Source organism: Hippocampus bargibanti, linkage group LG03 (assembly GCF_051943395.1).
Source record: "Hippocampus bargibanti isolate YZ-2025 linkage group LG03, ASM5194339v1, whole genome shotgun sequence".
Lineage (NCBI taxonomy): Eukaryota > Metazoa > Chordata > Actinopteri > Syngnathiformes > Syngnathidae > Hippocampus > Hippocampus bargibanti.
In genome coordinates this window covers 10,503,858-10,531,166 of record NC_142736.1, presented here as the reverse complement: position 1 = coordinate 10,531,166, position 27,309 = coordinate 10,503,858, and the positions used below count along the sequence as shown (strand labels likewise).

The 27,309-nt window shown below is 39.0% G+C and overlaps 1 protein-coding gene across 3 annotated transcripts in view; it reads right to left on the bottom strand.

The window, feature by feature from the left end:
- Positions 1 to 27,309, bottom strand: part of crtc3 (CREB regulated transcription coactivator 3) — a 55,697-nt gene that overhangs the window by 22,420 nt on the left and 5,968 nt on the right. For 2 of the 3 annotated variants that reach the window (XM_088991906.1, XM_088991905.1), the window contains exons 4-10: positions 23,635 to 23,763; positions 20,600 to 20,661; positions 7,464 to 7,526; positions 3,826 to 3,920; positions 3,595 to 3,645; positions 3,426 to 3,511; positions 2,858 to 2,907 (exon numbers count right to left, since the gene is read on the bottom strand). In XM_088991906.1, coding sequence (XP_088848032.1) covers positions 2,858 to 2,907; positions 3,426 to 3,511; positions 3,595 to 3,645; positions 3,826 to 3,920; positions 7,464 to 7,526; positions 20,600 to 20,661; positions 23,635 to 23,763 — 536 coding nt within the window. The remainder of the gene's footprint in view (positions 1 to 2,857; positions 2,908 to 3,425; positions 3,512 to 3,594; positions 3,646 to 3,825; positions 3,921 to 7,463; positions 7,527 to 20,599; positions 20,662 to 23,634; positions 23,764 to 27,309) is intronic. The other variant, XM_088991907.1, reaches the window with a different exon arrangement.

Here is a 27,309-nt window from a genome sequence, read left to right as displayed (position 1 = left end):
CGCGGCTTCAGTGCATCGCAGATTTTTTTTTTCAGGGGAAAAAAACACTTTTTTTTAAATTATTAATGGCATGCAAATGTGTAAACAAAGTAAAAGAAACAACACTGCAAACAAATCAGAATAAAATCAAACACACTGGCTTTGAGCAGCTCATGGAACATTCTGCTTCTAGAAATCAGGCCATGTCGGTTTATAAAAATCTTCTTGCTAAAAAAAACAAAGAGTGCCAACAACTACCGATAACAATGTTCTTCTCTCGGAGAAAGACTCCTTCAGTAGAAAAAGACGCTACAGCGCAGCGGAGTCAGGACGAATAGGCGATAAATGAGGGTTCACTGTAATTTATTTTTTTCCTGTATGAGTATTGTGATTTGTTGTAGGTCCTTTTATTTTTTGAATAATATGTTTATTAACGATATCAGATTTATTCTACATAAATGTTTTGGGCTTTTGGGTGAGGCTTACATGATCATGAAAAGCAACTGGAACTAAGTAAACTTAGGTCCTTTTATGCACTCACTAAGATAACAGCCAAAATGTGACCAACTCTGATTTTGCAAACATAGTCCAGTAATTCAGATTTAATCAAAAATGAAAATGAAAACTGTCGCTATCCCGTTATCACTTTAACTTTTCATGTCTTGAGAACAAAAAAATGATAGTCAGTATTTTCTTTTTTTTCCTCTCTTGACTTCTCTTGCATCCTGCTTTCTCTCGTGTAAAGTCAGGCTTTTATCACATTCACCATTGCTATGGGCTGTTGCACATACAGTGGTGCCTCTAATTATGAAATTAATATGTTCTGGAAGGCATTTCTGAACTAAAATATTGTTAAGTAGAGATATGTTTTTCATATAAATGCCCTAAACCAAGGATGCCCAAACATTTTGGACCGACGATCGACTTTTAGATCACTAACTTCCCGCGATTGAACCGTTACCGCACATGTAGGCCATGATGAGCCATAGTTTGACGCGAAGGCATGCAATGTAATTTTGCAGGCTGTTTACTATCAGAAGATATTATGCGACACTCTGATCGCAAGCTCCAATTGCAGACTGCTGAGCACTCAGTACTTCCCCTTATTTTATTGTGTTAAAACTTTTTTGTGTGAAAATGAGAATGACAGGATGATTGGGGTGCAATGTACATTAACATGCAAAAAAATGTGAATAACATGCACAAAGAGAAAAATGTTTTTTTTTTCCTCCTCGACACATGTCACAATCGACTTGGGACCAGTCTGCAATCTACCGGTCGATCGAGACCAACGTAATAGGCACCTGTGCCCTAATAAAAATGAAGGTCATTTGAACTTTTAACTGCACATGCCTCATTTTTTTGCCCTCTTTCGTTCATGTTCGGTCTCAGAAGTGTTTTTTTTTGTCTGGCGTTTTGTACAGAACTGATCCAAGGACGTTTGCTTTTGTTGGGTTTTGACAATACTGTGATACCTCAGCTTACAAATGCTTTAGCTCACGAACTTTTCGTCTCACGAACATTAAATTCGTGAGCATATAGTCTTGGCTGACGAACTAGTTTTTGGTGGACGAACCAAACCACACAGCGGCTGGCGGACTAGTTTTGGCACCCCCTTTCTTTGAGTGCAGACGTGGTTTTTTATCGTGTGGAGTACTTTTGCTATTATGGGACATAAAAGACCCCACCACAGGCTAGTGTTAAGCCAAAGAGGACACAAAAGAAAATTACGGTAGAGCAGAAGGAGATCATCGAAAAACATGAACGAGGTGTGCGTTTTTGTGACTTAGCGTACCAGTACCCCAGGTTGACCAATGCTAAGTGTGGCTAAGGGTGTTTCTGTGTTGTCTAGCAACGGTCTTAGGCAATAGAAGAGGTTGAAAAACTTCTGTTGATTTGGATTAACGAAAAGCAGCTGGCAGGGGACAGTGTGAGTGAGGGTATTATCGCAGAGAAAGCACGGCAACTTTACTCGGATATCATCAAGAGGTAACTACATCAACAACCATGAGAAAGGTAAATAAAACGACTATAATATATATTACAGTTTATTTCTTTAATTACAATACAATAGCACATTACACAAATAAGGTATATTTTCAAAGTCAAAGTCAGCTTTATTGTCAAATATGGTAATATGCATGACATACAGCACAGATTTGTTCATGTCACCAAAAGAACTAGCTTGAGTATATGTTATGTAATTTTAAAATATCTTTTATTCAAATTACCTTTCATCACATGAGCTGCCTTTCCAGCAGCTCATGTATTTCGTTTTTCTACTTTCATTCCTTTCATCACTTTGCTGCTGTGAAATGTAAATTTCTCCACTGTGAGACTAATAAAGGCATATCCAATCCAATCCAATCAATGCGAGTTATGTGAACTTTCAGCCACACACAATCAGGCATTCACAGATGCAACTAGAAGGTAGGTGTGTTGTTTGAATAAACATCGGAATACCTCAGCTGTTGACAAGACACACTGAGAGAGAGCAAGGGAGAGAGAGAGAGAGAGAGAGAGAGAGAGAGAGAGAGAGAGAGAGAGAGAGAGAGAGAGAGAGAGAGAGAGAGAGAGAGAGAGAGAGAGAGAGAGAGAGAGAGAGAGAGAGAGAGAGAGAGAGAGAGAGAGAGAGAGAGAGAGAGAGAGAGAGAGAGATGTACTGTTGCAAGATAGTACTTTAGATTGATAGTATACGATTTATTTTCTCACAGAGTGTTTCAAACAAACGTGGCTCCACCACACTTTGTATTAGCTCAGAGAGAGAGAGAGAGAGAGAGAGAGAGAGAGAGAGAGAGAGAGAGAGAGAGAGAGAGAGAGAGAGAGAGAGAGAGAGAGAGAGAGAGAGAGAGAGAGAGAGAGAGAGAGAGAGACTTACTTGATCCCAGGCACTTCACATGATTTAGGCCTTGATGCAAGAGTCTGGGCCTGAAAAAAAAATGTTTTTTTTTTTTTTAAATAAGGACATGAAAATATCTCTCGAACCTGCTGTGCTCAGAAAAGAGTGAATATATTTCTAAAATGGGCATCAGCCAAACTAATGTTTGGCAATAGACACAATTTGATGTTGGCAATTGCACTTAGTTTTAGTCTTCACAGCTGTTTCAATACGCAAAGGGTAAAACATTTTTCGTCACCTTCATTCTGCCTCACTTCAGTGTGAGCTAATAGGGTGGGGATAACTACTTTCATAGGCCTACAGTAAAAAAAAACATAATAATTTTATTTGGATTTTTATTTTTCCCCATTCATGGTTTCCATTCCACTATTTTCAAATTCCGCAACCAAGTTATTAGTCACCGCACAATTTTCGGATATTATTCACTCATGATTCAAATGAGGACGCTTACATCCTATCGAAACAAGTCTCTTTGTTGTTATCCTATTGAGTTTTTCCATGAAAAAAAGAACTAAAGAACATAGTAACAAGTGGACACCAATCTCACCTTCTTGGCTTCCCACAGCTGCTTGGGGAGGGGTTTACTGACACCCAAGAGACCCTCCTCATTCGGTAGGACAGGGAAAGAAAAGACTGCAGAAGGGATGACATACAATTTTCTGTTCAGTCATGTCGATTACATGAACCGAATAATGTGTCAAGAACATATTACTTACTCTCTCCAGACCCATCCACCTCTGGCTCATTTCCACTAACAGCATGCCAACCTCCACGAGAAACACATGCAGACAAGAAGAAAAAGAGGTAGAAAATATCAATTGATAAATGAGAAAGAAAACAATCATACAATAATGTAGTTTGATTCTACCAATTAATCACACATAGAAAGCATATGAAGAAACTCATGAGCATCTACTGCTGAGTGTCAATGTGAATGCTACACTCACCATTGCGACCACGACCCATCTGCTGGTTCATGCTGAAGGGGTCCTGTGGGTTTGGGTTCATCGCGCTTGTATGAAGAGCAGAGTCTGAGTTGGTTCTGTGTAGGAGGATGAGGACAAATATTCAATGTGTTCTCACATGACCATAAATTCAGTGAATCATTTTAATTCAGCACCATGAATCTGGACGGTGATGCTGTCGAACAACATTAAAAATTCTAGGAGGTATAACACCTGCAATGCTCAAAGAGTGCTCAAAGAGCGTATCACTTTGTGGTACCCACAGCTCCCTCAAGTGCACTCCAATAACAGTAACATTTTTTGACTCGGAGGTACCACTACTGTTGAAATTAACTGGAAGAAATTTCTGAACTCCATTCTTTTGGAAGTAGAGACATGTTTTGCATGTAAATGCCCGATTTTGTTCAGAGCCAAAAAAATAAAGATATACGTACATGTTTTCTAACGCATGCATACAAATATGTAACAAATACTGTTATAGTTAGATTACTGTAAATTATAGTTGTGCACAAAGAACAGAAAAATAAAAATGATTAACTTCTAACTGGGGTGGCCCGGTAGTCGAGTGGTTAGCACTCTGACTTCACAGTGCAGCGGTTGTCAGTTCAAATCCCACTCTGGCCTCCCTATGTGGCGATTGCATGTTCTCCCTGGGCCCGCGTCTGTTTTCTCCGGGTCCTCCGGTTTCCTCCCACATTCCAAAAACATGCATGGCAGGCTGATTGAACACTCTAAAATTTGTCTCTAGGTGTAAGTATGAGAGTGGATGGTTGTTTGTCTCTGTGTGCCCTGTGATTGGTTGGCAACCAATTCAGGGTGTCCCCCACCTAGTGACCAAAGACAGCTGGGATAGGCTCCAGCCCCCGCGACCCTCGTGAGCATTAAGCGGTAAGGATTATGGATGGATAGATTGATGGATGAACTTTTAACTGCCTCCTCATTGTTTTTCATTCATGTCCTCTTGCACGGGTGGTGTTTGCTTGCCGTTTAGTAAAGAACTGATCCAAGGAACACATACAGCCAAATTCCCTCTGAGCCAATGGGATGCCAGGATGATGCTCAGTAATAGTAAATGGCAGAGCAGCTCTAAATTGCTTGTGTTCAGGAAACTCGGAGCGGCCGGTAAGAAAGTTTTTTTTCTTTTGGTATGTTGAATTTTTTTTTTGTAACAAGAGGCAATACAGTAAAGTCTCGTTATATCGATATCGGATATATCGATAGTCCCGGTTATATCGATACTATTTCTATGCACGCACGGAGAAAATTACATGCAAACAGGGTCGGATATATCGATAGTCCCGGTTATATCGATATTTTTTCGGACTCCCTTGAATATCGATATAATGAGACTTTACTGTATTTTCCTGTTGTATGTTTCGTAACTTGAACATTTTGTTTAAAAAGACGTTGGTAAGTTGAAGTATCACTGCGTATTGGTTTGTATGGTTGATACCATCACCTAATACCTGTGTTCTATGACTATTGGGGATTTTCAATTGACCCAAGTCACATTTAGTCCTTTTTTGACCTGGTAAATTGATTTATATAAATACAATTTTTGACTCAACCCTTTCTCAAGTTTCGTATATGAAGTAGTAACTGAATTTTGTTGCACTCACACTTGGCCTCGTCAAAAAAAAGCAATATTAAGTTAATATTTTGCTCACCTTTTCAGGCAATCACTGCAACTAACTAATAAAGCAGCACATTTCTATTTGGGTTTTAATAGTTAGATTTAGTAATTCACTGTACAGGTTGAAGCCAGCAAACACCGCCTCCTCTTGAAAGAATTGTTGACGCCCTTTTATTAATGAAAGAAAAACCCATAATCACCACAAGAATTGTCCCAGAAGCATTGAAGAGAAAGACCTTGCCAGAAGTCTGACGAGCGCTTTATCGGCAAGAAAAAAAACAAAACAAAAACCGAACAAATTCAGGAATGGCGCTCCATGTCACAATTTTCAATTCACAAATAAATTTGGGAATGGGAGCGAATTAGTTAAAGGACAACCGATATCACTTTTTTGTTTCTTAACTGACATCAGAAAAACATTTTATAGCATCTAAAATACCCAAAACATGCAGTACGATATTTTTAGTCAAATGCAAAACACCAATAAGAATGACTTAAAGTGTCCAAAATCAGCAAAAAAATGAACCCGGAAGTGGCCAGTTTCAGAAGGTCCCGCCCCCTTGTTCGTGACATCACCCCAAGACGTCTTGCCTTGCTGGAGAAACAAAACAATGGCTTCAGATTCGGAGAATATGCTTTCTTGTTACTCGTCCAATTATGAATATGATTCAAATAGTTCTGAAGAGGAAAGCATACATGTTTGCAATCGGTTAAAGAATTTATTCCATGCCATTTTGACGTATCTGGGGGCGGGAAATGTAGCACAAAAAGAGGCATAAAATGGCGACAAAGCTCCTGTAAGGAATTAATCAGCCCGTTTCCACAGGCTGATTAATTCCTTACATGGAGCTTTGTCGCCCTCTTCTGCCTCGTTTTTGGTGCTACACGAAGTTTTCAGACCAGCCAAGTACAGCCAAATGCATTGACGTGACGGAAGGACTGCTACAATGTGTCCTTTTTTTGGTCAGGGGTGTTCCTTCAGTGACGTAGGGTGAGGACTCGTCACCAACTCAAAAACAAGACTTCCGGAATATTCAGCGCGAGTCTTAAAACGTAAAATATAGCGATATGCGGTGGAATCTTTGTAAAATACGCTCAGTAGAAGTCATTTGAAGCCATTTTACAAATTATGGACACAACTTGTCCAGAGACGTCGGTTGTCCTTTAAATTAAAAAAAGTCAAGTAGAGCAGTTAGAATTTTTTGTTAAGGGAGCTACCAACACACCCTTCAAGAGCGACGGATAACTTGCGGTCTACCTAATGGATACGCCTGACTTAAATCCTATTAAACATCTGTAGGAGGTAAAAATGCCTTCCAAAGGATCCTTCAAACTTGAGGTTCTCATAAGGACGTGGCATAAATACTAGTTGACACATGCGGTTGCTATGTAAATTTTGTCGGCCCTATTTATATTGCCCTTTGGATGGCAATCAATGAGGTGGATGGATGTGATTGGGGCTGAGACCCCCAAAATAATTGGTGGGGATTCTGTTTCTGAGCAGCCTGACTCCAAATGGGCTGCAGATTGGTGGTTGGAGACCAATAGACTAGTTCACAGAAATCAAAATGCAATCATAAAATTGTTCAGAGATGGAAAGAAAATGACAGCATCAATATAAATCATGAGGCAGAATGCTAACTTGTAGAGCGCCTTGACTCCTGAAGCTGTGTTAGTAAGAGAAAAAATAGTGATTACTTTCTCAAGGAAGGAAACTGTACAAAACGTGAAACATTTGGGAGAGAAAAATTATGGAATAAATTACGATAAAAGACATTAGTCGCGACTTGTTGCATTTCAGTGCTTTGGTGGAAAGAGAGGATTATTCTGACGTCAGAAATGAAGCAGTGGTTATATTGGGAATTGAAAAGTAAGACAAACTAACCGAATGAGATCAAAATAAGACAATTAACATGTTGGTAGTTATGTGAGCATAGGATGAAGCAGTCACCAGAGATGATAGCGGGGCAGAGAGGTCAAAGGTCACCTGTTGAGCTGTGATATTAATCTAAAGCCAGGCCGCTTTTCCTCACTCCATGGGGGATGATCCCTTCAAAAGAAACAAATGTATTTGGAGTTAAGCAGAGACCTGTGGGCGGAGAGAAAAACTTTGTAAACAGCATCACAAATGTCTCTGTTGTGATACAGAAACACCCAGAGGCAACATTAGAAGAAGCGTAGCATTTAGGGCACAACCAAGTCCTTTATGCTGTGGTAGTACACACATACGGAATACTACACAAACCCCTATTCTTAGGATCACAAATTTTTACAACAGTTTTTATCGTATCCTGAATCAACCGGACTGGGAAATTGTATGCAGTCTACTCAAACATTTTCGTTGTACAGTGGTTGCCAAAAGTCTGTTAGTACTAGCAATGACAACTCGCGTTGACGTGCGTTATAGCACAATCAATGGACGCAGACCTGAAGGCGCATTTTTCCATTTGTGCTGCTCTTAGTGAGATGCAGTACGGTCTAGCTACCATACGTGCCGAGATGGCAGGGGCGACAATTTGCACAGAACGTACATATTGCAAAACATGTGCATGGACTTGGGTTGTGTGACTGAATGTCCATTATTAGCTAGAGGGGGAAAGAAAATGTCTGGCTCTGTGTCCTTGTTGCTGAACTCGCCAAGGTCACATGTAGAACACCACCACACGGTCTAAACCTGTCCTCATTCTGTGCCCATCACAGCAGCATGTCAGAATTTGTTGGCAACAAAATGTTTGCAAATAAGGTCAGACCACTTCCCGTAGGGTGGAATAATCCCCAGCTCTCCTTCCACTTTGATAGCATGGGTAGAAATGCTGTTCCAAATCCTGCTGGCGCCTGACTGTGTATGTGCGTATATGTGTGTGTGTATACGTGTGTTGTCCACGCATATATAAAATCTTAATAAAAACGTTGTCATTCCTTTTCCTTTCAAAGTTTCTTGTTCAAAAGGTTGTCAACAAACTAAAATTATGACAGTGTGTGTTGTGAGCTGCTTTGTTGGCAGTTTGTGGTCTGTCTGCTGTTTTTTTAATGAATGCATTCATTATACCAGAATTCAAAGATGTTATGAAAATAATGTATGACACAGCTACTGAACAAAGGAATGTTTTTTCAGGAACAAATGTAAAGTGGGTGGGATGTATTACACTACAGCTCAATAAAACAAATCGGCAATGTTGTTCAAATATTGTACCGTATTTTCCGGTGTATAAGGCGCACCCCCAATGAATGGTGTATTTTCAAACGTTTTCAATATATAAGGTGCACCGGAGTATAAGGCACACATTCAATTAATGACAAAAGTTTTGTAAATATAATATAGAAATATATATAAGTTTTCAAATATAAGGCACACCACATTATAAGGCGCTACAGTAGAGGGTGGGGTTACGCGCTAGTCCTTCTACAGGGGGAACTGGAGTCGGTTGCTGATGACAAGAGTTGCGAGACCTATTGTGGCTCAATATTACTTCACATATAAGGCACAGTTTAAGTCGCATGGTCATTTTTTGAAGAAAATCAAGCCTATTGGGTGCACCTTATCGATCTGAAAATACGGTACAGTGAGACCTCGGTTTACGAACACCTAGCCTTACGAATTTTTCGGTTTACGAACGTTAAATTAATGAAAATAAAACCTTGGCATATGCACTACTTTTAGGGATACTCATGGAGCGCCGCCCCACCATGGCTGGCAGAGTAATCTTCGGCGGAAGAACACCAAACCACACGACCGAACAGCGTCACAGCCGGCCTACTTTTCCACACCCCCTTTCCCTGAGTGCACACGTCATTCGTCTTCAAGGATTTATCACAGATACTTTTGCTGTTATGGGACCAAAAAAGACTCCACCATAGGCTCGTGTTCAAAATTACAGTCAAGGAGAAGAAGGAGACCATTGAGAAACACGAACGAGGTGTGCGTTTATCTGACTTAACGGGCCAGTAGCAATATGCTAAGTCCACCATTGCTACCATCCTTCGCAACAAAGAAGCTATTAAAGGTGCGTGTGTTGCTAAAGGTGTTTCCGTGCTGTCAAAGCAATGGTCTCGGCAATAGAAGAGGTTGAAAAACTTCAGTTAATTTGGATTAACAAAAAGCAGCTAGCCGGCAGCGCGAATAAAGCAATTATATCCGAGAAAGCAGGGCAAATTCACTCTGATATCGTCATGCGGCAACCTGGAAGTTCGCCGTTTATTGATGATTTTAAAGCTAGCAACGGATAGTTCGAGAACTTTAAGCGCCGTACATGGATTCATTGCGTTACTTGTCATGGTGAGACAGCCAGTTCTGACAGTAAAGCTGCTGAAGCCTATAAGGGATCATTCCTCGAAATGGAGAAAGAAGAAGGCTACGTTCCTCAGCAAGTATTGATTGCAGATGATACCAGCCTTTTTTGAAAAAAAAAAAAAAAGGCCGGTATCATAACACAGGAAGAGAAGTCTGAACACCATTCCATCAAGCTATCAACAACCATCACAAAGGTAAATAAAACACTTTATTATACAGTGCAGTGTATTTCTTTCATTACAATACAATAGCATATTTATTATATATAGAATAAGGTATATTGTTTGTAGTTTTAAAGCTTATTTAGTTGAAAATTATATTTTATGGAGACGTGGGAACGGATTATTTTCATTTTAATAGTTTTCTATGGGAAATTAATTTTTGGGATACACACTTCGCCTTACACACTCTGTCTGGGAACCAATTAAGTGCGTAAACCAAGGTCCCTCTGTAATTTGGTAAATTAAAAAATTGCATCATCTTGTGTTTTGTTCTTGTATTTACAAAATATAATGTTGGCATTTTTTTTTTTTTTTTTCAAAAAAGCAGCAATAAACCCTTTTCGCACTTCAATAAAATGCACAAAGAACGGCGAAGACACATCTCTTAAGAGAGGGAATGCAGACATAAATAAATTTAAATCTCTCTCCTTTGAAACCCACTTCACACTACAGTTCCATCTCCAGGGAGCTTGGTCTGGGATTACAACCCAAGAGAGGCTAGGACAGGAACAGAAGGTCAAAGATTGGTGAAAAGAAGGGGGAGAGCGTGGGACGAGATCATGGTTTTGACTTTCCAGCAAACACACAAATACTTACCCCAACTCAAGACTATTGACATCAAGCTACATAAAATTGACAATCTATCATAATTTACAATGCTGTGAAAAAGGATTTGCTCCGCTCCTAATTTCAGTTTTTTTGTGCACATATATTGACACATAATTGTCAAATCAAATAAATTTTAGATAGTGCTGCCAAACAAATGTGTGTGATCAAATAATTAGGGTGCATAATGAATTGATCTGATTCATCTTTTCTTGTCTCAATTTAAAATTACTGAGAAACCCCATTTTCACTTTGAATTCATAACAATATTGAAAACAACAAATGATAAAAGAAAATGTGGTGTCGTAAAGTATTTTGTTTTTCAGCAAACATGGACAGATGCAGTCCGAACCATTTACTTTCGCTGGATTTCAGACTAGTCAAACCGTCTGACTAGCAACCTTTATTTTTGACCACGAGGGTAATATCACAGTTTTGTTTTTTGTAAATCTCCAAATAATTACAAAATGAAAATGAAATAGAACATTGGGGCGAAAGAAAGTGCTTTGGTTAACATATCAAAAACAGTAAAAACTGTTTTTTTTTTCAACAATACAAGTACTCAAGACCCAATAAACAATAAAAACAGACCCTTAAATTACACTGCTGTAAGTTTGTACTGAGGAAATAACTGTTCACCGTGACTAAAAGTGCTCAAATAAACAAACCACCACAGTCAGTGTCGTCCGTGCATATCATCCTTAGGCCTTTAGTAGTGCTACCTCTGAATAAATCCACAGCTGCGACTGTAAAAAGTGTGGTATGATTTACTAGGGGATCCCGTTAGCCAGGAAACTGTCAAGGCGCCTATAAATGAAATGTATTATTATTATTATTAATAAACTTTGACTTTTTACCATGAACATGTGGATTCATGATATGGGGTCAATAGTCGCTCTTTCACACCGCAGAAAAGATTGACCAACAGGATGGCAAGCACCTCATGAAATTGCAATGTAATTTGCTATTTTCTGACATATTCAGAGCTGTCCGACCTTTCTTAAAATGTACATTTTTTTTCTTGAAAAGTCCGTCCAATGGCTTTAACAGTAAATCTGCAACCAAATTAATTTCTTCTCCTTCAGCTATTTTGGGTTGACAAAACCGCAAGGAAATCAACACAACAATGTATTTGCTAACGCAGCTCGCTACAGATAAAGTGTGCTACAGTTGGCCAGTATGCTCGTCACTCGCGGCTAGTGATACTATGATTGACAGTTGACTAGCCAATCATAGTTTGCCAAAACTCTGACATTCCTGAGAGCAGACCCCGCGCATCACCAACTGAAAAAGTGATTGGTTAAATCAACAGAGTCATCAACCCCGAATTTAATAGAAAAGGGCCCGCAGAACTGCTTGAGAAGGCCAAGTGGGGTGCTTTGCATTGACGTGGGAGGTTAAATTATAGCTGCAGTCGGGTGGCGGCGTCGGCCGCGCCTGCACCGGCACAGGTGCTGGTCATCCTGATCAGTGGCAGCCTGCCACGTTCGGATTGGCGACCAAAGGGTGGCGCAGTCGGCCCTGGCTGCAGCTTCGCAGGTGCTGGTCAATACAATCAGTGGCAGTCAAAAGGACTCCCGGCACGACCATTCGTTGCCGGATTATTGTATGCTTTGTATGCATTGTATGCTGTGCTTGTGTTTGTTTCACCTTGGCGGACTTTTAATCTTGGTTTTCTTTTGATACTTTGTATTTTTTCTGTTCAGATGATTTTGATGTTTTAGATTTTGTTCCTGATGACTTAATTTTAATACAATTTGTCAAACACAACCTCCTGCTCCCTCCTGCCTGCTTTTTGGAATCCACAACCTCCATCACCACCTTGCAAACCGTGACAGTTCCAAATTGGGCACAACATTCAACAGGGCATTTTCGGAATGTAAATTTTATATTCAGGGTGCCGAGAACTTTCACATGCTCACCGCCGCTTACTAAACCCACCCAACTCCAATGGGAGCCTCTATCAGCTTTGGCTAAACAAGCCTCACCAAATAGCAGCCAATCAATGTCCGCTTCAGGCTGTGACTGACAGTAGTTTCCTCACACTCAACAACTTGAATGCAGATAGCAAACACATAAAAAGGGCAATTGGGGATAAAAAATACGATTAAAAAAAATAATGCACTGAAATGGCTGTAATTAATTAATCAATCGCAATTCAAGTGATAATTTGACAACTCTAATTTTAATATCACTCAGAGACAACCCAAAGAAATACAACATGCAGTTTTCAAATAAAAATTCAAAGCACAAATCAAAACCTTTCTGTGACAAAGCAATTACCCCCCCCCCACCCGCAACCTTGTTAAATCAAAAAATAACAGGGATAGAATAATTGCATTTTCTTATTTATATGTGTGCGCTTTGACTCATATTTTAATTAATTTGATGATCTGAAACATTTAAGCGTGACAAACATACAAGGAAATTTTCACACAATTGTGTTCTAACAACAGATAGCAGAGGTAGGTTAGGGCAAATACTTGGTCAGCCCACTGCATGATTTACAATTCAATAATTTAGCAACATTCATAATCACAAGCATCACAAAGTTATTCGAAGCTCTTCTGAAAGAAACTCTTAAGCAGAAGATGTGCTGCTAAATATTGGATGGATACTGCACTCATTGATCGGATATTTACTGATTTTCAATACAATAGAAAAATACGGGTGAATTTCCTGTACCCAACTCATCTACCAATAGCAAAGTGACACATACAGCGGTGATCAAACTTTACTTAATAGAACAAACGTGTTGAGGAGAAAGACAGCAATTCAGAAGATTAAGCGCTTTAATGCGGATTTGTCCATATCAGTGAGCTCTCGGGTTCACATTTACTGCGCACGTGTAAAAAGGGTATCAACTGTGTGTGTGTGTGACTGTGTGTGCGTGCGTGCATGCGTGTGAGTGTGTGTATGTAAACATGATTCTGAACTAATGAACTGGGAGCACCCAGGATTGTGCCTCCCAATTGCAGCACAGTTCATTTTGCACATTCTGGGAAGAGGACGCTGCAAATGGATTAACGTGAGAGAGAACAATAGGATTCATCAAATTGTGATGGTCCATTTCGCATCTTTCAAAAATGCTTCTGAAATGTAAAATGGCAGGCGCACGAGTGCAAAAGGTGCAAAAAAAAATCTGCTTGCTGGTGTGCTGTTCTGAATTCTTAATTCTTATTTTAAATGAAAGGATACAACCATACAGCTAATTGCCATGTACAGTAGTTTGTATGAGACAATCAGACTAAACATGGCTTTTAAGTTATTTATGGCTTCCTCCAAACTATTGCAAAAATAGCTTTCTTTCTTGTAATTTAAAATGTGTGTTTACCTCCTGAACAAAGATGTGCAATGTCATTAATTTGTTAGAATTTCCATGGTGCAATAAGCAGAGATAAGGTAAAAACCCTGATTTTGAATAGGGCATTTTTCACAAATTTACACTTACAGTGGTGAGACCAGCCATGATGTTTGGACTGGAGACAGTGCCACTGAAGAAAAGACAGGAAGCAGAGCTGAATATGTTGAGGTTTTCTTTGGGAGTGACCAGGTTGGATAGGATCAGGAATGAGTACATTAGAGGGACAACTGGATGTTTACGGAGCTTCATAATCGCAAGTGACTTATTTCTCCATTTGCATTAACAGAACCGTTAAAGGTAGATCTTATTGACACTGCAGTTTTGAAAAGTTTTACCCCAGAGTCAGTTTGATATCAAGACTCGATATCCATACCCATTCATTCAGACACCGCAACTTCATCGCTTGCCATTTTCCAAGCGTGCTCCTTCTTTGCTCAGTCCTGGCAGTTATTTATAGCGGGCGTTCTCGTTCTCTTGGTCATCGCAATGATATTGTCCCACATGATAGTATGATGGAAACATATTGCCAAAAACACTCATCTTGCGATTAATCTAACAACAGCTTGAGCATTTCCCATGATTTTTAGATCCATAAGCAGGGATTTGTTGCAGTAAGACGAAACCAGGAAGACATCATACTGAAAGGCCCACATCCATAAATATGACTCACAGGATTACAAAATGCAACAATAAAAGATAATTCAAGGATTTTAGTACACCCTGTAGTCTGAAATATACTGGGATAAACATTTTATAGTTTAACAATATGGAAAATGTATCAAAAGAACTTCTCCATGTACAGTATCGACCATGAAAGAAAACAGGCAAAAAACATGGTTAATACATACAGTAGATAGGCAGTATTGCAAGAGAACAAAATATGCTGCATCTATAAGTATTGTTTACAAACTGCAGGAAGAGTGGGGTCATTTAGAGGTCAAAGATAAATGTTACTTTCTTTTTTTGCATTATTTGACATTCATCCTCAAATATGTGACTTCTCTGTCTCGTCTTTAATGCCACACATAGACATTGTACATTGCATTTTTTGTACGTTATTTTGTGAGCTCATGGTGGTTGTAAGAGGTGGACTAGGTCACTTGAATATGCACTTGAAGCCCAGATCCGAAACTCTCCGACTGCCACTCCAGGAAAAGACAATCACTGGACCTTCATAGAATAATATTCTTATTCTATGAAGGTATGAGTAGTGACCAAGACGTAGCAAGCATTAGCAAGGATGAAGTGAGGAGGGCGCTGAAGAGGATGAAGGCGGGAAAGGCACTCGGGCCTGATGATTTACCAATCGAGGTATGGAAGTGTCTTGGAGAGGTGGCGGTGGTGTTCTTGACTGGGTTATTCAACAAGATCTTAGATGGTGAACAGATGCCTGAAGAATGGAGACGAAGTGTACTCGTGCCCATTTTTAAGAACAAAGGAGATGTGCAGAGTTGTACTAATTACAGAGGAATAAAGTTGATGAGCCATACAATGAAACTCTGGGAAAGAGTAGTTGAAGCTAGACTAAGAGTAGAAGTGAACATTGTGAGCAGCAGTATGGCTTCATGCCAAAAAAAAAGAGTACGACAGATGCAGTGTTTGCTTTAAGAATGCTGATAGAGAAGTACAGAGAAGGTCAGAAGGAATTGCATTGTGTCTTTGTAGATCTGGAGAAAGCGTATGACAGGGTGCCCAGAGAAGAGCTGTGGCATTGCATGAGGAAGTCTGGAGTGATGGAAAAGTATGTCAGAGCGGTGCAAGACATTTATCATGACTGTAAGACAGTTGTGAGGTGTGCTGTCGGTATGACTGAGGAATTCAAGGTGGAGGTGGGACTCCACCAGGGGTCAGCTCTGAGCCCCTTCTTGTTTGCTATGGTGATGGCCAGGCTGACAGACAATGTTAGACAAGAATCTCCTTGGACCATGATATTTGCAGATGACATTGTGATCTGTAGCGAGAACGGAGAACATGTGGCGGCGAAACTAGAGATGTGGAGATATGCCCTGGAAAGGAGAGGAATGAAGATCAGTCGCAGCAAGCCGGAATATATGTGTGTGAATGAGAGGGAGAAGAGATAAAGAAGGTGGAGGATTTTAAGTACTTGGGGTCAACTGTCCAGAGCAATGGAGAGTGTGGAAAAGAGGTGAAGAAGCGTGTCCAGGCAGGCTGGAGCGGCTGGAGAAAAATGTCAGGTGTGATGTGTGCTAGAAGGGTTTCAGCTAGGATGAAAGGAAAAGTGTATAAAACCGTGGTAAGACCAGCCATGATGTTTGGACTGGAGACAGTGCCACTGAAGAAAAGACAGGAAGCAGAGCTGGAGGTAGCAGAGCTGAAGATGTTGAGGTTTTCTTTGGGAGTGACCAGGTTGGATAGGATCAGGAATGAGTACATTAGAGGGACAACTCATGTTAGAGGCTTTGCAGAGAAAGTCAGAGAGGCCAGACTGAGATGGTTTGGACATGTCCAGAGGAGAGACAGTGACTATATCGGGAGAAGGATGCTGAGTCTTGAACTGTCAGGCAGGAGACCGAGAGGAAGACAGAAGAGGAGGTTTATGGATGTGGTCAAAGAGGACATGAAGGTAGCTGGTGTGAGAGAAGAGGATGCACAAAACCGGGATAGATGGAGGACACTGATTCGCTGTGGCGACCCCTGAGGGGAAAAGCCGAAAGGAAAAGAAGAAGAAGATGAAGGTATGAGTAGTGGAAAACTTTTGACTGTTTAGCCACACTTAATGATATATCAACAGTTGGTTATAGTTTTTAAATTCAGAATCATTAGGTTTTTGCCATTGGACACTCTTTATATAAATAACACTGACAACAATCCCTATCAAGCCCACTGGAGCGCAATAAGACAAAAAAATGACAAAACTGCGTGAATCATTTGTTGTTTTTAATTCAATTGAATTTGATCTCTCTAGATTGCACTGGCTATAACCCAATACAGATGTGGTTGGTGTTGTAAACACTTTCCACACCACTATCCCAAGAGACATAGAACCAGGCAATTATTCCTGCACCAAAACAAACCCTTGATAATTTCCCTGGATGGCTATTAAAGAAAATGCAGGATCTATTCTTTCGAAACAGGCAGATGGAATGTACAAAGTAAATTCATTCTTCAAAAACACAATTGTTTCTTTGAGAGAAGTGCAACGAAAATTTCTATGACCCTGGGATTTCTTTCCAGCCTTCAGAAAGACTCTATGGCTAGTGGGCTTGATCAGCTCGCCGTCTCCTTTCACATCTATCAAGATCTGAACAAATACGGATCTTGGGCTCGATGAAGGAGAGTATTAATATATTTTCTGAAAATCGGTTGCATAACCCCAGAAAAAAAAATCATTAATTGCAGCAAAGCGACTTACAACTTTCATTATTTACTCTAACCCACGGCTGACATGGTGCCATTAAGTGCTTCCGGGATCATGATTATAAAAAATGCATGAGGTATTTTTCTTGATTCGGATACGAGGTTATTTATAAGTACTGTACATTGTCAGGAGAAAAGTCGCTAAACTAACCCGAGCAACAACTTTCATGCAATTTGTGGCAGTAGGATACCACTAACGCAATAAAGCTAATTAAAAATAAATATCTTAGCACACCACTTATACAGACATTAATGCCTTTTATTATATTTCACGCATAACATCTTAATTGACTCGTTCATATCCTACTGACATTGAAAAAAAAAAAAAAAAAAAAAAAAAAAAAAAAAATCACTGAGTACCCTTACTCAGTGATTTGGGTGGCGCAGTCGGCCCTGCCTGAAGCCTCGCAGGTGCTGGTCGTTACAATCAGTGGCAGTCAAAAGGACTCCCGGCACGACCATTCGTTGTTGGGTTATTGTATGCTTTGTATGCTGTGCTTGTTTCACCTTGGCGGACTTTCAATCTTGGTTAATCAAACCCAAATCACTGAGTAAGGGTGCACAATAAAAAGGCTGGATTCCGTTGTAGCCTGCCAGTTGCCAGCGTTTTTACGGTGGCTCCTTCCGCAGTTGCAAGCAAGATAGCGAGAGCAGTTGGAACAAAGAGAGTTTTACAGAGGTAAATGACTGCACACTAGAGCTTTGGTCCAGTTGCTGTCCTTGTGTATTTACAACCAAATATATATGTATATTTTTAAAAGGTGCACGATAACAGAGGTAACTCTATGTATAAACTACTATATTCTTCATACGAAATTTTCAAGTTACAAAGTGCCTCAATGGGAAAATATTGCCTATTATTACGAAAAGTATTTGAAGATACCCAAGTTAAAAATACAGTTTAGGCTGTTATTCTCTGCTCTAAGTCTCCTGAACGCAACATATATATTTATAGCTGCTCCATTACATAATCCTTTTGGCGAAGTGGGACTTCTAAAATAGATAGCTCGATATCTAAATAGATAGCTAAATAGATAGCTAAATACACAGCTAAATAGATAGCTAGATAGATATGCATCCTCTTCATTCGACTCTCGTGATTTGTGGTGTTCCGATAGTCTTAAGTAAATGTGAATGACCCAGAAAAAAATGGTCACCAGTCGGGCGATTACTCAATATGCTGATGTTTACCGTAAACATTTTCAAATGATCGTTAAAAACTGACAAAAGCAAATGTCCTTGGATCAGTTCTTTACAAAATGTCAGGCAAAAAAAAACTTCTGAGAGAGAACATAACCTGAACAGGGCAAAAAATATTTGAACAAGTTAAATTCCCATAATTGTTATTCTTTATTCTTCTTTTTTTACATGATAAACAACTCTCGTTTATTGCACAATAATCTAATTGTAAAATGTAGTATATGTATTTTTATGCTTTTGGGAAACATTTATGTCATAATTTTGGGGGCCTTGGAACGGATTAGGGCATTTACATGGGAAAACCGTGTCTACTTAAAAAAAATTATCATTCAAAATTTCCTTCCAGAACATATTAATTTCTCAAGTAGAGGAACCATTGTAACTGATAATCCAAAATAATTTTCTGTACGATACCTAAAAACCAAAATCTTCTATCGCTGTAACCCCATTCTGATCTTTTTTTGTTTTTGCTGCTTCTAATTGAATGAGACAATATTTGTCATGTCTGTGCAAACCCGATATTGCCGCCTGCAGCCATTCTGCAGCAGATTGTTGCCACAGTGAGAATTATGGCTCCCTGTGGATTTTGGACCAGTGCAATATCAATCAAGCCCACAAAGCACAACATTCCAACATTGTCTTCAAAACTTGTTGGAAAAAAAAAAATGAAGCATGCAGACAGCTTGATTTGTGATACATAATTTTTTAAATACATGAGCATTACATGCTCGTGTATTTAATTGATTCGTCTGCAACTATTTTTATAGCCAAGCAAAAAATTTGAGCCATAATTTAGAATGTTTCAAATCCTTTGATTTCAGTGTCTCAACACTCATAATTGAATCATTGCTGTCGTCCATCATGAAAGCAGTCGGGCTGTTCTAATCAAATGTTTTTGGAATTGTATTGACTAATAAAATAATTGAATGCAAGTTTATCTTCCATTTCAATGTCTTATTTCCACTGCCAATACAATTAGTAAGAAAATCCTGTGATTTCGAGTGTTAATCCAAATAAGACATTTTCAAACATCTGCTTTTACTTTAGAAAACAAGCCAATAAATGAAATCCTTTAAAAAAGGTTAATAGGGGTTAGCAAGTAGTACATTCCTCCCTCTCCTCTGATGTTCCTTAATAATTGTTATTTTTTCATCACTGAACAGTACCAAATAAACAGCAGTAATACACAAAACTGGTCTGCTTTGATCAAGATTACAAAAATCTCAAAAACAATATACGTATACTAATGAAAGGCAGATCATTTCACACCAAACAATCGAGTCTCAAAATAACTGGATTAATTTGACAATGAATTGTGTATTTTGCATCATATGGTATACAAAGAATCATAACCACCCAAAAAAACTAGCAGTTTATCTGAGCTGGACACTTGCCAGCCAACGTGTTTTTCATTTTTTTGTTGTCCAAATTACTTAAATTGGCAGTTAGAAACTTCATTTTTTGGCTTTCCTTGGGTTGTCTCAGTGTTCTATTAAAATTCAAAGATGAACTGAAATTATTGTGTAGAATAAATATGCAACAACAGAAATTGGGAAGGGGCCAATTACTTCAATTACTTTCAAGGACTTCAACACCTTTGCAGTGGAGATGCATCTCGGGTAAACGCGGCATTCTGACACTGAATCTATTGCTGCGAAAACAATGGAGGGTAATAGCCACAAGTGCTAAACCTAAATCACATTGTACAACCACCATTCATCTTTATTTCATATAGGAGGATGAACAAGGACCCAAGTGTCTGAACCAAAAAATAATTCATAGATGAGATACACAGAGAATGACACTTAAACTGTAAATAGAAAAACAAAGATACAGTAAAGTCTCGTTATATCGATATTCAAGGGAGTCCGAAAAAATATCGATATAACCGGGACTATCGATATATCCGACCCGGTTTGCATGTAATTTTCTCCGTGCGTTCATAGAAATAGTATCGATATAACCGGGACTATCGATATATCCGATATCGATATAACGAGACTTTACTGTAGTAAAACATTTTTGGAAGAATAAATTAGATTCTTGTCAAATGAGACACTCACCTTCTCCAGTTGTTGTCTGGTGGTGGGGACAGGTATACGGTTCCGTATGGCGAACTCTCGATGTGAGTTTGGTCAAGGAAAATTGGTTGGTGTGGGTTGATGTGCCCTTTTGATGGTACATCAGTTTTGCTTATCAAGAGAAACAAAGCAAATGTTCAAAGAGTCTTCAAAAATTTAAAACAAAACGGTTTTGTCACACTATCAGTCTGTGCTTTTAAGGTTATATTCCATTCATACTGTAGACTGAAAAAAGGCATGAAAAAGTATGAAATTCTGAACCCAGACCTCTTATCAACAATCAATTTTGGATGATAATATTTTTTTAAGTCATTAGAGTTAGTTATTGCCATTAGATTATACAGTAATGCTAAATGTGTACTACGATCTGAATTTGCATGTGCCGTGTAAACAAAGTACTGTTAGCACACCAGTAATTCAAAACAAAAGCATAGTATTCAAAGAAAATAGACACAAATAGAAACGATGCAGTAGCAGTTCCTACCCTCGAATGGAAACAGAATCAGAAACAGAAAACAAAGTGAGAGATGAAAACAAATGTCTTCTCTGAATTTGCCACCCAATGTGGACACGGGTCGTGTCAAATGTTTTTCACAGCCTATGCCGCGGTCCGCTAATAATAAAATGGATGGCCGCAGTTTGGACACCTTCAATATGAACCAACCAAACCATTATGACAGCGCCCCCTCACAGAACCGGGATGGAAAACAAAAAATGAGTATCAGGGATCTGAACCAAATTCAAACTATGCTCAACCATTTAAGGTAAATGGACTGTCAGAATACATCGCACTTTTCTACATTTGATACTCAAAGTGGCCACTGAAAGAAAAGGAAGCAGCCAGCACATTTTCCTAAACAAGGTGTTTGTCTTAATTAGCCTTAAAGTATACAGATGTATCAAATGAAGGGGAAACAAATGCTGGTAAGAGGTCACGACACAGGATGAACTCATTTTCACACGCCACTGAATCATTGCTGTCCTCTGGGGAAAACACCCACGCTCATTCAAATGCTATGGCAGTGGGGGTGTACAGTTGGATCAGTAGGCACAGTGACGTGCAGTCAGGGGAGGCAGGTGAGGCTTTGCCTCACCTGTCATCACGAAAATATCAAATGAAAAAATAAATTAAACCGTTATATTTATTTAGTGATTTGTACTTCAAAGTTCTTTTCCATTTAACGTCACAATTTTTGGATATTTTTTCAAAATCGCAGAATTTTCACATTTCCCATTCAAATACTAAGTAGAGACGAGCGGTGCAGTGAGACCGCATTGCGGTCCCTCTGCATATCACTATTAAAGTGTTCAAACACTTTTAGGATTTGAACTAAATTTCTACAGTTTAGCTGGTGTATATAATGTACAGTCACTGTACATAATAAACACTGTACTACAGTGTTTATTTTATTTTTATCATAACTGTTTGCATAGGCGAGGCACACAGTTCTCCTGCCTCATGACAGGGGGCGCTGGTGATTAGAGGTTCTTCTTGCGACTCCTCGGCTACAGAATAATAGCATTAGTGACAGCAAGCTACAGTAAACAGTTAGCAAGTTAAGTGCAACCATCCAGTCATTTTTTCGTGTTGCTTGGCCTTATTTTCAGAATGGAGGATTACATATCTAAATTGAAAGAATTAGAGAGACTTTTAAAACTGAAGAAAAATAAGGAAGGCTTCTACAAAGAAGTTATCGGTGCCTTTCTTCAGAAGGTGCGACGCATGGACTTCATTTATAAGTACAGTAAATGTAACACAATAATAACTTTTTTTTTTTTTTTCTATGCTACAGTTTGTATATATAAAGAATGCTGACATGACATTTTAAACAAAATATGTTAACTGTTGCCAATAAAATGGTGAATAAGCTACTCTGGAGAGTTCAAATGTTTGTAAATGTGACTGTGATGACATCAGTGCCTCACCAGCCATGAACCTCACCGCACGTCACTGAGTAGGCAATATGTGTTACATGCAAATGTAACACATTGGGTGTGAAGTAAAAAAAAAACCATACAATTCCTCCTCTCCATCTTGAGATGCTTCCTGTTGGCAACCCGGCGCAGATCATTTATAAAATATTACGAATGTAGTGGATGGCATTGTATTTTTCAGTGATTTTGATAGGTCAAACATTCCATCTCAGTGCGAAATAAAACTTATTATTTTTTTAGTATGAGACAAATATGAAAATGACAATACAGCCCAGGTTTCAATTTTTTTAAAGCATTGTCTACATTTCCTGTGCCCATAGTTATTGAGAGCAATGCACAATTAGGCATTTGCTCAGTCTAGATGGAACACTGACGACAACTTCTTCACTGTATATTGACTTCTGGGTAGAGTGAATGCTGGCACGAATGGCTGCCGTTGCTCACCTGCACAACAAAATCCGGTGACTGTAAAATGTCCTTGAGAGTTTTGAAAGGCACTTAGGAATTAAATGTATTATTATGATTATGATTATGATGATGATTATTATTATTATTGGATTTGCCTTTATTAGTCTCGCAGTGGAGAAATTATTATTGTGTCGGCACTATTCACCGTATGTAATTTCCAAACATGTAGGTAGGTAGGTTCAAACTTTTGAAAATCAGATTCACGTGCCATGTCGAGAGTACTATCTATATCACAGGTGTCAAAGTCAAGGACGCAGGGCCAAATCTGGCCCGCCACATCATTTTATCCGGCCCCAAAAGCAAATCTAGAATGTCAAGTGCCATGATACTTGCTAAAGTCCAACCCAAAAATGTCAATTGTTGTATGCAAACCACTAACGGTCCTTATTCTTGACTTCAGATTTGAAAACTAGTTATTCATTAATTTGTTGTGTGTTCTGTATGTAATATGTGGAGAAGATGAAACATTCTAATGGTTTCCCCAAATTCACAACGTTTCGAGAGGAAACCGGAACAACAATGTGGCGATCGGCAAAAAAAATCCGTTTGACACCCCTGATCTACATCATATGAAATTATCCGACTTTTTAAAGACTTTCGGTTTGGTAGGATATCTGTCGCCCATGCTTGTCAATGGGCCTTCGATGGGGAGAATTGATGCGGTTGCGTTCCCTGTGGACCCTCTCAACTAATCCGTGGTGGCGAGTACTTCTTACGGAATCCAACGCTGACGGAAAGCCTCCCTGACAAATAAAGACAACATACACTTTAGTCCAGCGTTTTATAACATACTCCTTCACATATTAAGAGACACACAAATGTTTCCCGCAGCTTCTCTCATACTGCAACAATTTGTATAATATTGTGAATAGTGGTTATGGGTAAGCTTGTTTTGGTTAAATCTATGGAAACTGAAAAGGCCTTTGCCAAATCCAACAACCTTTAAAATTTGGCACACAATGGCATCAATAGAAAAAGTTTCGAACTCAAAAGGAACTAAATGTGAACACAGCTCAGTAATGGCTGATTTTAAGTAACAAGAACACATATGTGGTGGTGACTGTCTGACTTCAGGAACACATTGCTTAAAATTAATCATTACATTCAATTTGTTTTGAATACCCGAGGAGTATTAAACTCATAATTGTCATCAGCCACACCGTAGTTGTGTTGTCAGTGCTGTTATGACATTGTGGAAGAAATATAAATGTAAAATCACCTAACTGTTTTCTTCCATAGGAACAATTGTAATACTATACAATGTATTACTTACAATTTTATGCAGTGTATCTGTTGACATAATCAGAAATATGTGACAAAAAAGATTAAAAGATTGAAATGTTCTTAATTTCTGAAGTCACCAAAAATGTTTGGTAACTTGATTTAAAACACTGTTGAATTATTACTCTATAAAAAGGTATAATGTTGGGAAACATTCATTGAGATATCCTTGAAAAAGAACATTGGGAGAGTTTGGATGCACCTATCCTAAATATTTTCCTGGGGTATCAGAACAAGACTCTGTATCAGAAGGGACTCAAAATTGACTTGGACTCAGGTGCACAAAATGTAAGCAGGACAAATGTAATACAGTATTAGGTACCGTATTTTCTGGTGTAATAGGCGCACGCAAAAGCCTTGATTTTCTTCAAAAGATGACCCTACACCTTATACACAGGTGCGCCTTATATGTGAAGTAATATTATATGTGAAATAATATTGAATACAGGTCTCGCAACGACTCTCAGCAGCCACGACTCCAGCCAACACTGCAGCACCTAATAAAGTGGTGTGCCTTTTTTAAAAATGTTTATATATATATATATATATATATATATATATATATATAACATTTTAAAAAATATATAATAAAATAAAAACTGTTTTTATTTATTGAAGGTGCGTATTATATATGGAAAATACGGTTTTTAAGATAAACTGTTGTTGAACGTATCCAAGATGAATTTGGTGCTAATAACAATTGTAAAGAAAATGCAATTCTGGAACAGATTTTCTGCCATCATGAAAACAGTAAATGTATTCAGCAAAAATATGAACTACAAGTGAGAAAAAGGGAAAGGCCATGCACTTCTGTGGTTATGTAAATTTTACCATTGCCTGAAGTACCGGTAGTCCGTACGTGACGCCACATATGCCCTGGATGGAGCAATTCTTATATGTGGATGTTCCCTCCCCCTAAATCTAACTCTGAATTCATTTTTGGAACAACGTAAGCACTTTCTCAACGCTCAAAGGCCGTAATATGTCTGTGTAACTGGGAAGGTACACATGACTTAGTTGAAGTTTAGATGGAGTCACAAATACATATATGCCATCCATTAAAAAAATTGAAGTCTGATGTGGTATGCCAGCCTGGGCGTTCATCTGCAGTACACTGACATGAAAACTCAGCACTCCAGCCACAGCAATTATTACCAAAGAGATGCTTATGACTTCAACAGTCTTAAGTCGGAGTCCCCAAACATCATGTGTGGGATGAGCTGGATAAGTGAACCAAAAATAATTGCTTACTTAAGGTCAAACAGGTGTTGTAAGTGAACAACGACAACATTTGAATTTGTGACTTTTATTGGAAGAAAATGTCAGCAGAATTGGACTTTTTCGCTGTTCGATCATGATGCTCCCTTATAACTGGGAGGAAAGACGACACTTTGAGTTTGTTCCCTGCTGGTATGAACAAACACGGCAAGTTATATGCTCAGGAATGGACAAGCGTGTTAAAATCAAACCTGGCATTATTTTTCTCAGTATAGTCCTTGCGCACGGGTTGGCGCGCACTATTTCAATGCGCCCGTGCAAATGCAAATTTGAGCATGTATGTGTACAAGCACTTGTAAACGTGTGTGCCTACGCTAGTTTGCAACCACCGCAGTAACTGAGAAGTCATTGTTTGGGTTTCATGAATATAATGCACACAAGATCCTGAACCTTGGTCTACACACTCAATACAAGTGAACTAAGTCTAAATAATAGCACAGTTTTGCTGATCTTAGCGTGATAATGCATTTCATTTGCAATTGGGTTGCTTTTAGTCTACTTCAAGGTAACGCATTGATTTGTATTTTGTAGCTCACAGCCAAACAGAGCTGACATGGATTTGTATTCTGCAATTCATGGCTCATTAATTCAAATAATTTTAAAATGGAACAATGACGCAAAATTACCTTCCTTCTTCACAATTCGAAATGCTGCTTTTTAAAAGGGTTTGTTTCTGCGTGAACTGTAAAACATTTAGTGAGGTTCTGAATATGTTATTTTATTTCATGAAACCTTGACTGTGGATGGTATGATAAAACAGTAACTTTTCAGCCACATTGTTTGCTTGCTCTGGTGTGACAATATTGGATTCCATTGACATTAATTGGAAGATCAAACAATCTATTCCAGGGGGTTTGAAACTCATTTTTTTGCCGCAGGCCACATTTTAATTATGATTTCTTCTTGAAGGCAGTTATGAATTTGGGGAAACCATTAGAATCTTTCATACTCCCCACATATTAGATCAGAATCATCTTTATTGGCCAACTGTGTAGCATCTTTATTGGCCAAGTGTGTAGAAAACACAATGAATTTGTCATCGGTAAAACATATAGAGCGCACAACGAATTAATAAATAACTCGTTTTAAAATCTGAAGTCAAGAATAATGACTGTTGTTGTGGTTTACATGGGACAATTTGAAATTTTGGTTCGGACTTTTGCAAGCACTTGACATGCTTGATTTGAATTTGCGGGCCGAACAAAATGATGTGGTGGGCCAGATTTGGCCCCCGGGCCTTGACTTTGACACCAGTGTTCTATTCTAACACATTTTGACACATGTTTTGTTGTTTATCTGAACTTTTCTGATAAATCACAAAAAATGCTACTATTGGCCGGAGCCGACGCCAAAACAAATTCAAAACAGCCTGAGGAAGACCATAAACACAAACGAACTCCTCTCTCTCTAAGTTGCATAATTTCTGTTACAGTCACTCCCCTGTCCTGCTGGGGTGTGTCCTCAAGCAGACAGGCAGTGGATGGGCCTCTTGAGTGGAGCAACCTGGCTTACCAACTACAAAAACATAGTCCTCAGTAGTTACTCGCTTGCTGTTTTTCAGCTTTTGTTTTGGCTCTTTCCATCCATCCATTTTTCTGATCCGCTCATACTCACAAGAGTCACAGGGTGTTCTGGAGCCTATCCCAGCTGTCTTCGGGCAGTAGGCGGAGGACACCCTGAACTGGTTGCCACCAAGTTGCAGGGCATTTGGACATTAATTTAGCCTAGGT